The sequence below is a fragment of the Formica exsecta genome, unplaced genomic scaffold (genome assembly GCF_003651465.1).
Source record: "Formica exsecta isolate Colony F162 unplaced genomic scaffold, ASM365146v1 scaffold245, whole genome shotgun sequence".
In the NCBI taxonomy this organism is placed as follows: domain Eukaryota; kingdom Metazoa; phylum Arthropoda; class Insecta; order Hymenoptera; family Formicidae; genus Formica; species Formica exsecta.
Window position 1 is genome coordinate 742,503 of NW_021849727.1, and position 11,445 is coordinate 753,947.

Below are 11,445 nucleotides of genomic sequence, written 5' to 3' on the forward strand. Positions count from 1 at the left end.
CTTTTCTTTATTTATTCTCTCTTTTCTATAATTATACTGATTTTAAAAAAATACATTACACAATATAAAGTATGTCTTACTTAAAATATATCTTACTTAAAAATTTAAGTATATCTTACTTAAAAATTCTAGTTGCTTGGCGAGGAGATGTGCAACAGCCACGACAAAAGTTATCGAACGCGCGGCAGCGAGCAATCGAGCAGATCCGCCAGTCCGGATACATCGCGAGTCGACAATCTCGGCTACGAGGACAGTCTGGACGTAGCCTTTGAACATAATAACAAGCTTCGAGACAAGATTCAGCAGCGTATGAGAGAGAGCGAGAATCTGATTGCCAGCACATTCGGTCAGAAGACCAACGATAATGATCATTCTGGCGACGACAAGCGAGACAGTGTTACCTCATATTCTTCGAGTATGCACGAGCACGAACAACAATCTACCTCAATCGCGTCGAATAGAGAGCGAATACCATCGCCGGGACACAAGAACAAGATGAATTCGACTCTAGGTGGTCTGCTAGACAAGGCATTGTCCAATTTATTGCACAACAACGGCAAACATGACCATAAGTGAGTATCTCGATTCTCAAATCTATGCATTACATTAATTTGTGCTTTTTTAATAGTAATCGCGCGCGTAATAAATATATTTTATCTAATATATTTTTGCTTTTGAGAAAAACGCAAGTTATTAATATTACATCAATATGATGATGTACTTTGATGTGAATAATACTTTGACGTAATAAACTTTCGAACTTAGGAGAAACGAAGGTGCTTAAAACTTCGTAAATACTTCATGAATAAACTTGCAGAATTTTCCTGGCCACGGGGATCTTTAACGACTTACTAATACCATAAAATTTTACGCCAAAAGGCAGACTTTAATTTATTTTTCTTATAGACAGAGATGATTTTAGTTTGTGTATATAAAATTCGGATATAAAAGTGTAAAAAATTTTCGAGATCGATAGAATGCATACACAACAAAATATCAAGCTAGATGATTAAAAATATATTTGACTGTGTTTTATATACAGGATAGATATCAAATGTCAAAGTGCATTTTTCTGCTTTGCTTTCGATTCAACACCTGTTGATCGCTTGTTTATTCATCGATGCACGGCTATATGTTTTGTTTTCATTCCGTTCTTTGATTATGTTAAACTAAATGTAGCGCATTATCGGCGTGTAAAGAATAAAGAATGATCGGAAAAAAATAATCCACGTGTTTCGATCGTGATTATTCCTGATAAAAATTAGCTTTCCGAAAATCGAAACCGAATTTTGCCGTATGATGCAATGTCGGGGAAGTTGTCGATATCCTCTTCTTTTTTCAATTCACCCTGGAATTATCCAAGCGTGTCAGTGTTCTCAGTTTTCACAAAGGATGGTCGTAAGGACCGCTCTCGCCGAACGATGCCCATTCGTTCGTTGCGTATTGATCCATTCTCGTCACTCCACTCTATATGCGATATGAGCGATCTTTCCCGCAATAATACCGATGTATAATGTTTTTTACATTATAGGGCTCTATATATAGCAATTATTGTCAGTATACGCGCTACATTTATTATTCGATCAGATTATTTACCGGCAAACGTGCTTCTTGAGGATATAGTTTAAAGGAAAGAAATATATGTATGGGTCGAAAAAGAGTGCATCTCTCTCTCTCTCTCTCTCTTTTATAAATTTCAAAGATAGAATAAAGTGTAAAGGAGATGTCACTACAATATCGATTAATTTAGATTGTAACATGAAAATTAATATTTTCCTCAATAAACAATACCATATAAAATGTCACAAATTTTATTAAGTTTATGGTTTTACAATTTTATTTAAAATTTTGTTAAAAAATTTTATAAAAAGATAACAAATTATTAAAAATACAAGGATTTTTAATGGATGATTATAGTCATCTACACATAGCAATATTTTCTATCTCAATTAACTATATAGTCACATACAAGTTTAATAACGAATCTTGCTATTGTCGATGTACGAACAACTGCGTTCGTTGATATACATAATTTATAAACTAATTTCATTCCACAGCGGATCCGCTCCAATGAAGCTGTTGGCGGAACTGGCCTGTGCACGAGCTCCTACCTCTACGTTACCGGAAGATACCACGAACAACGGCAAGAATCATCAATCGGTGAAGATGGTCGCCGTGGCGGTGGCGGCGGCAGCTGCAGCGACAGCGACCAAAGATACCTCGGATTTATCGAAGAAGCCGACGAAAGGGTCGGCAGTAACGTCGAAAACATCTCTAACAAAGAAAACAAGAAACCCTATCAAAGAGCTATTTGAACGCAAAAAGGAAATAAACGACAGAAAAGAACGCTCAAAGGCTACGCTGATGGAGTTAAACGTGCAGAAACCACGCAAACCGAAGAGGGGTAAGAAGCAGCAGCAAGAGTTTCCACTGATTCGTAGAAACGAGCTATATGGTGGTTTGATGGAGAAGAAGAAGCGTCGCGAATCCGATCGGAAAGGGGAATCGGAAAGAATAAAGGATGTGTACGAATTTGACGAGGAGGAGAGCCAAACAGCGCCCACTTTGGGTAGCGTGATGTCTTACAGGAGCCAAGTCGATAAGAGTTACGAGACCAATTGGAAGAAGGATATCGACGGAGATCTTGGCACTTTGGAGAACGGCAAGACTAATTATATTGCGGACACAAAATTAGGCGTTATAATTGACCGTAAGTTTCAAGAACTGGAGAAGTTTGCGCCCAAGACGAAAGGCGCTTTGAAGTCGTTCCAGAGTGAAGAACAGCAGCAGCAGCAGCGGGTTGCCGATCAAATCACCGGACCGATGGACGACTTTGTGGAAAGAAAGCAGCAACGCTTGAAACGTTTTGAGCAGAGCATCAAGCAGTCCAGCAAATTCAAGAAACGAGGTAAAAGTTCAAAAAAACGGGCGAGAAACGCGTGGTATGAGAATGATAGCTCGGACGAGTTTAGGACAGCTGCGAAAGCGGAAGATGTTGGCGTCGGCATTTCGAAGAGTCAACGCGCATGCTCGAAGGGCAAGCAGAATCTCTTTGCGGAATTGTCAACGTCGTCCGAGAGCGAATACGAACGGAAGGACGATGTTGAATATGTAATTGGGAATGAACAACAATCTCTGTCGAGATCGAGAAAGAGCCTAAAGAAACAGCTCGACATCGACATCGAGGAGATGAATTGTGATGAACACATAATCAACGAATCCAAATTCGATAACGAGAATCAAATTGCGAATTGCGATTGGCAGAATCAAATAGCGCAGAACAATGCTATAAAGAAGGATTACGACGCCGCGAAATCAGAATCGGAAATGTCGGATCGTTCGTTAGTGATAGATGAGAGAAAAACGACTGATGAAGCGAGGAACAGTGATGACGATGCGGACAATCAATATGAAAGGACGTTTGAGCTGGAAGATCTGTACAGAGAAGATAGTTCGGAGACGGAGACGGAGGAGGTCGAGGGCAATGAAGAACTGGCACCGACGGCCGAGGCAGCAAAGGACGACAGAGTTGGAATGCAAGCATCGGATGAAGAAAATGCAATTTCGCAAACGAAAGTTATTTCTATGAATGTGAAAGACGACTATGCACCGGAGAACGAATTGATTCCTTTGGAAGAAGCTTTAGATTTCTTGGATCGGCACGAGGATCTGGAGTCGAAATCTGAAAATGTACGCTCGAAAGTTCAAACTGAAAATGATAGTGTCAATGGCACTTTACATACAGTGAATGAAATTTCTAATGATGGATTCATTAACATGGAGAAGGAAAATAAACATCTGGATCATACAGAGGCACAAGATGAAAAGGAAGAACCGGATGATGATGTTCCAGCTTTGCCCGAGAAATTATCCAGTAATGAGAAACCGCAGAAAGAATCCGATAACAATCTTCCTCTTCACGTGTTCCTTAGCAGAAAGGTGCAAGAATCGAAGAAGAGAAAGCAACAGCAGTTAGACAAATTACGAGAAGAGCAGGAGAGGATACTCATGGACTTTCAGCCGACTAGAAGACAAAGAAAGTGCGCGATAGGCAAGCAAGGATTGCTAGCGGAAATTAGCAGTTCAGACGAGGAATCATATACTAGAGATAATAGCAAGAGAGGAAACGATCACGACAAATCGCGTAAGAAGCGGGAATCGAAAGAGAAAAAAAAGGAGAGGTATCTCGAGAAAAAGCACGAGCAAATAATTGCTAAAGAGCAGAAAGCGATCGAAGAAGAGATTTTGCGAGAAGTCGGCAAGAGAAAAGAGATTCTTGCACAAAGCATAGACGTAGATACCGCGTTGAATATCGACGTAATGGAAACAAATATTGTTTTCGGGCAGGCCCATAAAAAGAAACACCAACCGAAGGAGAAGCAAAAGAAAAGCGGTGACGAGAATACTGTGCAACACACCACTAATCAGTCTTCTTTTGGCAGTTCAGAAGACATTCATAACAATTTAGAACACGTTTTTTCTTCTACAGAAAGTATCACCGGAGAGAACAACGACCACTTATCAATTTCACCTAAACGAAAAAAACTCTCGAAATCACCGACGAGACTGAAAAAAATTCCCAAACCGGGCGAGAACGGAAAGATCTCGGCGAACAAGAAAAGTAAAGAATCAATTGTGGAGAAATCCAAGAAGACATGCGTGAGCAATAATAAGGAGTTGAAGGAGCGCAGATCATCTAGCGGGAAACACGACTCTGATGACGAAGAGCTAAAAACCACCAAATCGTGGAACAAAGTCGAGGAGGGCGTCGGGGTGGCGATCGGCAGGCGAAAACGCACTGCCGCTCTTCAGCTATACTATTGGTCCAGCTCGAGTGACGAAGAAGAGGCGCCGGAGCCGGTTTTGGTGCCTGAAGAGGAAGAGGACGATCGACAGGAGCAGCATGGATGGATAGTGGGCGATTCCCATAAGCGAATGATAACGATGTTGGCGATGGAGAAGCAGCAAAAAGAAAAGCGACGCAGAAGCGAAGATGAATTCGAATCCGGCAAATCAAAGAGCAAAAAACATCGGAACAGTACTTCTTGATACGTGTTTCACGATTAAATCTATACCGCGTGATGGACGCGATATTGACGATTACGTCATCGCGATTTTTTTCTAGAAATTATGGAGGCAAAAGTGCAAGAAGAATTTGTCTCTTCAATTAAAATTACGTTTTATTTCAGAGCGGTTATCCGCAGGCAATTCTATTTAGGTAGACAATTGTGTATAAGTGAATGGTGCGAAGTTATTTGTTGTGTTCGACCTTATTCTTCTTTTGTTGCATATTAAATGATGAAAATCGAATGTATGAAAGTGATTTGGCGAATAGAAGAAGCGTATCATGGACATATAAAGAATTTGTATGTCTATATGTATCTTATATGTCTATGAAGCGTATAAGGAAGTGAAGAAAGAGATATAAAATGTACATAGAGCTGCTTGATATTAGAGTAAAAGATTAGAGATTAGAAAAGTATCCTTCCGTTGCACTAAAAGTGTGTGTATGTGTGTGTGCGAAACATACATACACACAACTTGAGATCTTATATAAATAATGCAAGTTCGCAACATTATATAGACTGAACATGAGAAGTAGTAGAAAGTGAAGAGGGCACCCTTAGACAATACTAGGACATTTGTAACATTTAGTTACGTAGGGGAGTTTCCTACACACAATACGAGAAGATAAAGAAGAAAGAGAGAAGAAGAAGGAAATCAGTCACAGCCGCTTATTTAGAAAAGGACGACGTATAAATCCGGGTCCAATCAAGTTTAGTGCTTCTACACAGCTTTTTGTGATTCGTAAAATGTATTTCTCCGTGTATACTTGCATATTCTTATATATTCGTACGTATTCTTACATATCGCAGAATGAAGTAAAAAAAAAATATGAAAAGTTTGAGGACGATTTTGAAAATACCACGTTTGAGGAGCTAAATGCTTATGAACGCGAAAGAACGCAAGAGGTGAAATTGTTTTGATTTTTATTTTTACGAATTTTTGTAGATCTCAAGCTTGCACGACATAAAATGAAGTTACGCGTATATTCAAAGAAAAACAAATGCTTGTTTACACGTGAAACGCGGACATTATTTTTTTTCTTTCATACTCGCATCTCGTGCACATAAGACATAAGTATATAGATTTTCATATATTACGAAAAAATGTTATATATGTTATACGCAAATGACAGAAAAAAAGTAAAAAACGATTATAGACTTTAATGTAAATGTACTGCCATAATCATATATATTATACGAAAAAGAAGCCTATGCGAGAGAAAAATATAGTAATTAATATTATTCCTCTGTAAAGATTAAAAAAAAAAAAAATCTCTAGCACAAAACTATAGGCGATGATCTAATGTAAATAGAGCATATTTTCAATGTGTCTGGAAAAAGTATGTTTTGTAATATAAGGATTACAAAGAAAAAAAATAAAATTATTCAACAATATATTTCTTTTTCTCGTTTAATATGATATATTAAATAAACTGCTCTTATAAATATAAAAAGCTCAAAATATATTTTTGTTTGTATAATTTACATTGTATTTAGTAATATATTTCTTGAGAGAAAAAGAGAAGTTACTCTTACTAAATATAAATCAAATTTGGCGCGTTATCACGCGCAATGTTATCATACGTAGAAACATAGGCCGCTCATGCTACGTGCGAGCGAGAGAGAACGCAAGGGGCACGAAATAGAGTATGTCCTTTTCTACGTGGACATCGGCTCCCACTCCTTAAATAAAGGCAAGCGCTCGGTCTAGATATACTATGTCTATGCGTAGAAATGTCCGTTTAGTTTCAGAACAGCATGCTAGGAAATAACAGAGTATCAGTTGGTATGATTACACATTACTACATTCTATGGAGAGCATTTTTGAACGCATCTTTAGAGAAAGATGAAACATAGACTTCTCTCTCTCTCTCTGAATATAGAAGGTGCAAGCAAAACGAACACATCTACACTCTACACTTTTAATGGCAGTGCCTATGCCTATAGTTATTTATCGACAACGGGTAAGATCATCCTTGAAAAATGGAGCAAATCATATATGGCAAATTCGGGTAAGATTAATATAATTATCAGTAAAATGAAGCAAGATAATAACTCTATTTATTCCAAATGTGGACATTAAAATATTTGGATAGTAAAACAATTTATTAGAATAAATACAATTTATATTTTATATATGCATGTGATCGATATGAGAGTATTTGGGGTTATAATACACATATTTCTTTATCAATTAAATTAATAATACTTTATCGCGTTAAAAACGCTCTTTTTTTATTTGTAACTTTTTAAAAATATATTTCAACTTTATTGTCTTTCTTTCTTTCTGTTTAAAATGTTTTCTATTTAAATCTTAATAAATTATATTTGTATTGGTTATAATTATTTATAATTTTTTTCTAAGTGAATTAATATATTTTTCTTTTCTTTTTTAGTCATGGCATTTTATTAGTCTCCAAAGCCTCCAGGTATTCAGTAACAGTCATTAATACACGGAAACTAATGTCTGAAAAATTTAGTAGGCATTGTAGACCATTACTAGCATCACCACAATTGAGATACTTTGCAAATCCACATCGTGGATATGCTATGGTAGTAGCGAGAATCTTAAGGGGAGCATTAAAAATTCGATATCTTCTCTTGGGAGGTGCAGTCGGTGGTGGTGTTACTTTACAGAAGGTATAAACAGACTTTGTGTTTTTCTTTATGTTAATTATACATCTTTTTTTAATCGTATGATATATTTTATCAATTACTAAATATTAATATCAAATATATAACAATATCAATTATTATATGATACAGTATCGATTATTAATAACGATATTTATGAAATTATATAACATTAATACAATCATATTTCTATATAAATAGAAATATGAACAATGGAAAGAAGGATTACCAGATTTGGAATGGATACAAAATTTGATGCCTAATGAAAAACAATGGCAAAATTTTCGAGAATCACTTATGACAGTTAAGAATAGTGTAGGCAATAAAGTTGAGATTGGTAAGCATGACAAACGTGTAATCATTTGTATCTGTGAAAACGTGAGGCAAAGCAAAACGCGCACTACGTGATAAAATATTGTCAAACACAAATAGATCCACGTATAAAGGAGTTTGGACTAGCTAAATATCGAGAATACAGGACGTGGTTTGATCAAAGACTGGATGATGCTATTAAGGCAGCAGAAAGTCGCCAAAAAGACTACCAAGAGAATAACTCGATACAGAGTGAGTGATTGGCGCACAAAGCTTTTTTTATATTTGTACATTATGTACATTATTTCTAATTTTGTCGGATAATTTTAATCTCATTGTATGTCCCATGTGATCCATTCCTCAATTATCACATACTCCATACTCCTTCATTTGCCTGACGTTTTCCTATCTGAACAACAATCATTATTGCAAAATATGGGTTAATGATGATGAATGATTGTTATTATAATTCCTTTTATTGCTCCAATTTCTTTATGCAATCTCTATTTAAATTTATTGTCTATATACAAAAATTTGCATGACAAAACATTTTTATTTATATTACTTTTGAATATTGATTAAAAGTAATTTATATATTTTTAAAAAAATGTTTCTATTTTTTTAACACGTGTGTGCACATATTATATAAATTTAGTAATATAATTTATTGTACATCAAAGCATTGTTTCACATGCATTTGTATTATAGATTTATTGTGGTCTGTTCTGTTCAGGTGCATTTGATACCATCTCATTGGTAGCTAAACAAACTTATTCAGGTGTGTAAAGAAAATTTGAAATTACTATTGCATACATATATTCTGTCCATTCAGCATTTTGTAATCAAATGATTCATAGAGGAAGATTTGAATGTATATTTTCTAAATGCAAAAGCCACAAATAAAAGCTATGCATATATATAAATATAATTGCAACATATATATATGTAATACCAATGAATATCCATTATAACTTTTAAATACTGAATGGGACAGCCATTATTTATCGCTTTCGTTGTTTTATTTGCACGCTTATATATAATTTTATATACATATATAATTTTTTTATATATGTGTATATATGTACTTGTGTTGCACATTTGTTTTTATTTTTTTTTTTTAATGTAATTTTATCATATGTAAAATTGCTTACGCACATAATAACTTCATTAATTTTTTATATTGATTGATACTAGCTTTCTTGCACATTTAAGCGCGCGGAATAAAGTAGAAATTGTTATAATTTATAAATATACAGTATCTTTATTTATTTTTAAGCAGAAACAAAAGATCAGTTATCCAAAAATGTGATTGCCTTTGCTCGCCCATTGGCTAATGATAGTACTGAGGAAGAACGTAAGAAAGCTCGTATGTACACATCATAGATAAAAAATTCGTTTAGTCTTAAAACCTGGTTTAGCATCCTCATAATTTTTTTTTCCGTTGAAGAATCGTCGCAACAGAGAATGAATGCTATGCAAGACGAGTTGATGCAGATGCAATTGAAATATCAACGTGAAATAGAGAGACTAGAAAGGGAGAACAAAGAATTACGCAAACAGATACTTTTACGAGGAAATCAGAAGTTTACCAATAAAAAGATAAAAGTAAGTAAATCACATATATATGTTTAATATGTACAGTCGTATTTATCTCATTTTGATTGCATTTCTAAAATTATTTTTATCTTTGTAGAAATCATTAATCGATATGTATAGCGATGTCTTGGATGAACTTAGCGACTATGATAGTACTTATTCCACTGCTGATCATTTACCTAGAGTAGTAGTCGTTGGTGACCAAAGCTCCGGTAAAACATCCGTGCTCGAAATGATAGCTCAAGCAAGGATATTCCCGAGGTACGCTTTTTTGTGTGATTCTGTATATCATGCAATCGCGAACAATATTGATAACCGTTGCTGTTTTATAGAGGTGGAGGTGAAATGATGACGAGAGCACCAGTCAAAGTCACATTGAGCGAAGGTCCCTATCATATAGCACAATTTAAGGACAGTTCCAGAGAATTCGATCTCACGAAAGAATCGGAATTAGCCGAGCTCAGACGAGAGGTGGAACTACGAATGAAAAATAGCGTTAAGAATGGAAAGACAGTTAGTCCAGATGTCATATCTATGACTGTCAAAGGACCAGGTCTTCAACGTATGGTTTTAGTCGATTTACCTGGTATTATTAGTGTATGTATATATAATAAATTTTATAAATATTTCTATATAAGAAAATTCCTGTAACATTGTTTATAAAATCTCGGATTTTGCTTTGAGACAGACAGTAACCGTCGATATGGCGGAAGACACTCGCGAGGCAATTAAACAGATGAGCCAGCAGTATATGAGTAATCCTAACGCGATTATTCTCTGCATACAAGACGGATCCGTCGACGCGGAAAGAAGTAACGTGACCGATCTTGTTGCTCAAATGGATCCATCGGGTAAAAGAACAATTTTCGTCTTGACAAAAGTACGGGGAATATTTTTCTAATTACATTAATTAAACTAAATAAATAGATGCAGACATGTGTAATTGTTGTTATCTTGTGGCAGGTTGACATGGCGGAAGAGAATTTGGCTAATCCCGATAGATTGCGCAAAATATTATCTGGCAAACTGTTTCCGATGAAAGCATTAGGCTATTTTGCTGTAGTTACTGGTCGAGGCAGACAAGACGATAGTATACAAACAATCAAAGATTATGAAGAACAGTTCTTTAGAAACTCTAAGCTCTTCAAGTAAGTCTAAAAACGAATATATTTAAAGAATTGATATGACATTAAATGCAGTTGTTAACGAGTTTTGAATCTTCAGAGATGGTTTAGTAATGTCGGGTCAAGTAACTACGAAAAATTTGAGTTTGGCGGTAGCCGAATGTTTCTGGAAGATGGTTCGTGAGACAGTGGAACAACAAGCAGATGCATTTAAAGCTACAAGATTTAACCTGGAAACAGAATGGAAAAATAATTTTCCGAGGTAAATATATAGAATGTTATATATGAAAGAGAAAATTTTGTATTCACACAATTGTAGTTTTATCAATTTATTTCACGATGTATTATCTACCTAGATTAAGGGAATTAGACAGAGACGAGCTTTTCGAAAAAGCACGAGGTGAAATCTTGGATGAAATTGTCAATTTGTCGCAAGTATCGCCGAGACATTGGGAGGAAGTACTAATGGCTCGAAATTGGGATAAAGTCAGTATGCACGTTTTTGAAAATATCTACTTGCCTGCTGCTCAAAGTGGAAATCCAAGTATAGTGTATATTGATAGACTATTCTCTCCTCTAAAAAGGCGGAAAGTTTTATAAAGATAACGTTTTCGTGTCACAGATACATTCAATACAACTGTCGACATCAAATTGAGACATTGGGCCGAACAGCAGCTACCTGCACGTAGCGTCGAAAGCGGATGGGAATGTCT

General features: G+C 35.7%; 2 protein-coding genes across 5 annotated transcripts in view; both read left to right on the plus strand.

The window, feature by feature from the left end:
- LOC115236167 (microtubule-associated protein futsch-like) overlaps positions 1–6,463 on the plus strand; it is a 36,354-nt gene extending 29,891 nt beyond the window's left edge. For all 3 annotated transcript variants that reach the window (XM_029808432.1, XM_029808434.1, XM_029808433.1), the window contains 2 exons: positions 133–572; positions 2,058–6,463. In XM_029808432.1, the coding sequence (XP_029664292.1) occupies positions 133–572; positions 2,058–5,049 (3,432 nt within the window). In that variant the 3' untranslated portion in view covers positions 5,050–6,463. The remainder of the gene's footprint in view (positions 1–132; positions 573–2,057) is intronic.
- Positions 6,464–6,950: 487 nt separating this feature from the next.
- LOC115236152 (dynamin-like 120 kDa protein, mitochondrial) overlaps positions 6,951–11,445 on the plus strand; it is a 6,507-nt gene continuing 2,012 nt past the window's right edge. The window contains exons 1-14 of one of the 2 annotated variants that reach the window (XM_029808407.1): positions 6,951–7,078; positions 7,463–7,706; positions 7,902–8,037; positions 8,133–8,264; positions 8,746–8,790; positions 9,289–9,378; positions 9,460–9,617; positions 9,706–9,869; positions 9,941–10,205; positions 10,297–10,488; positions 10,572–10,756; positions 10,833–10,994; positions 11,089–11,276; positions 11,355–11,445. In XM_029808407.1, the coding sequence (XP_029664267.1) occupies positions 7,050–7,078; positions 7,463–7,706; positions 7,902–8,037; positions 8,133–8,264; positions 8,746–8,790; positions 9,289–9,378; positions 9,460–9,617; positions 9,706–9,869; positions 9,941–10,205; positions 10,297–10,488; positions 10,572–10,756; positions 10,833–10,994; positions 11,089–11,276; positions 11,355–11,445 (2,081 nt within the window). In that variant the 5' untranslated portion in view covers positions 6,951–7,049. The remainder of the gene's footprint in view (positions 7,079–7,462; positions 7,707–7,901; positions 8,038–8,132; positions 8,265–8,745; positions 8,791–9,288; positions 9,379–9,459; positions 9,618–9,705; positions 9,870–9,940; positions 10,206–10,296; positions 10,489–10,571; positions 10,757–10,832; positions 10,995–11,088; positions 11,277–11,354) is intronic. The other variant, XM_029808408.1, reaches the window with a different exon arrangement.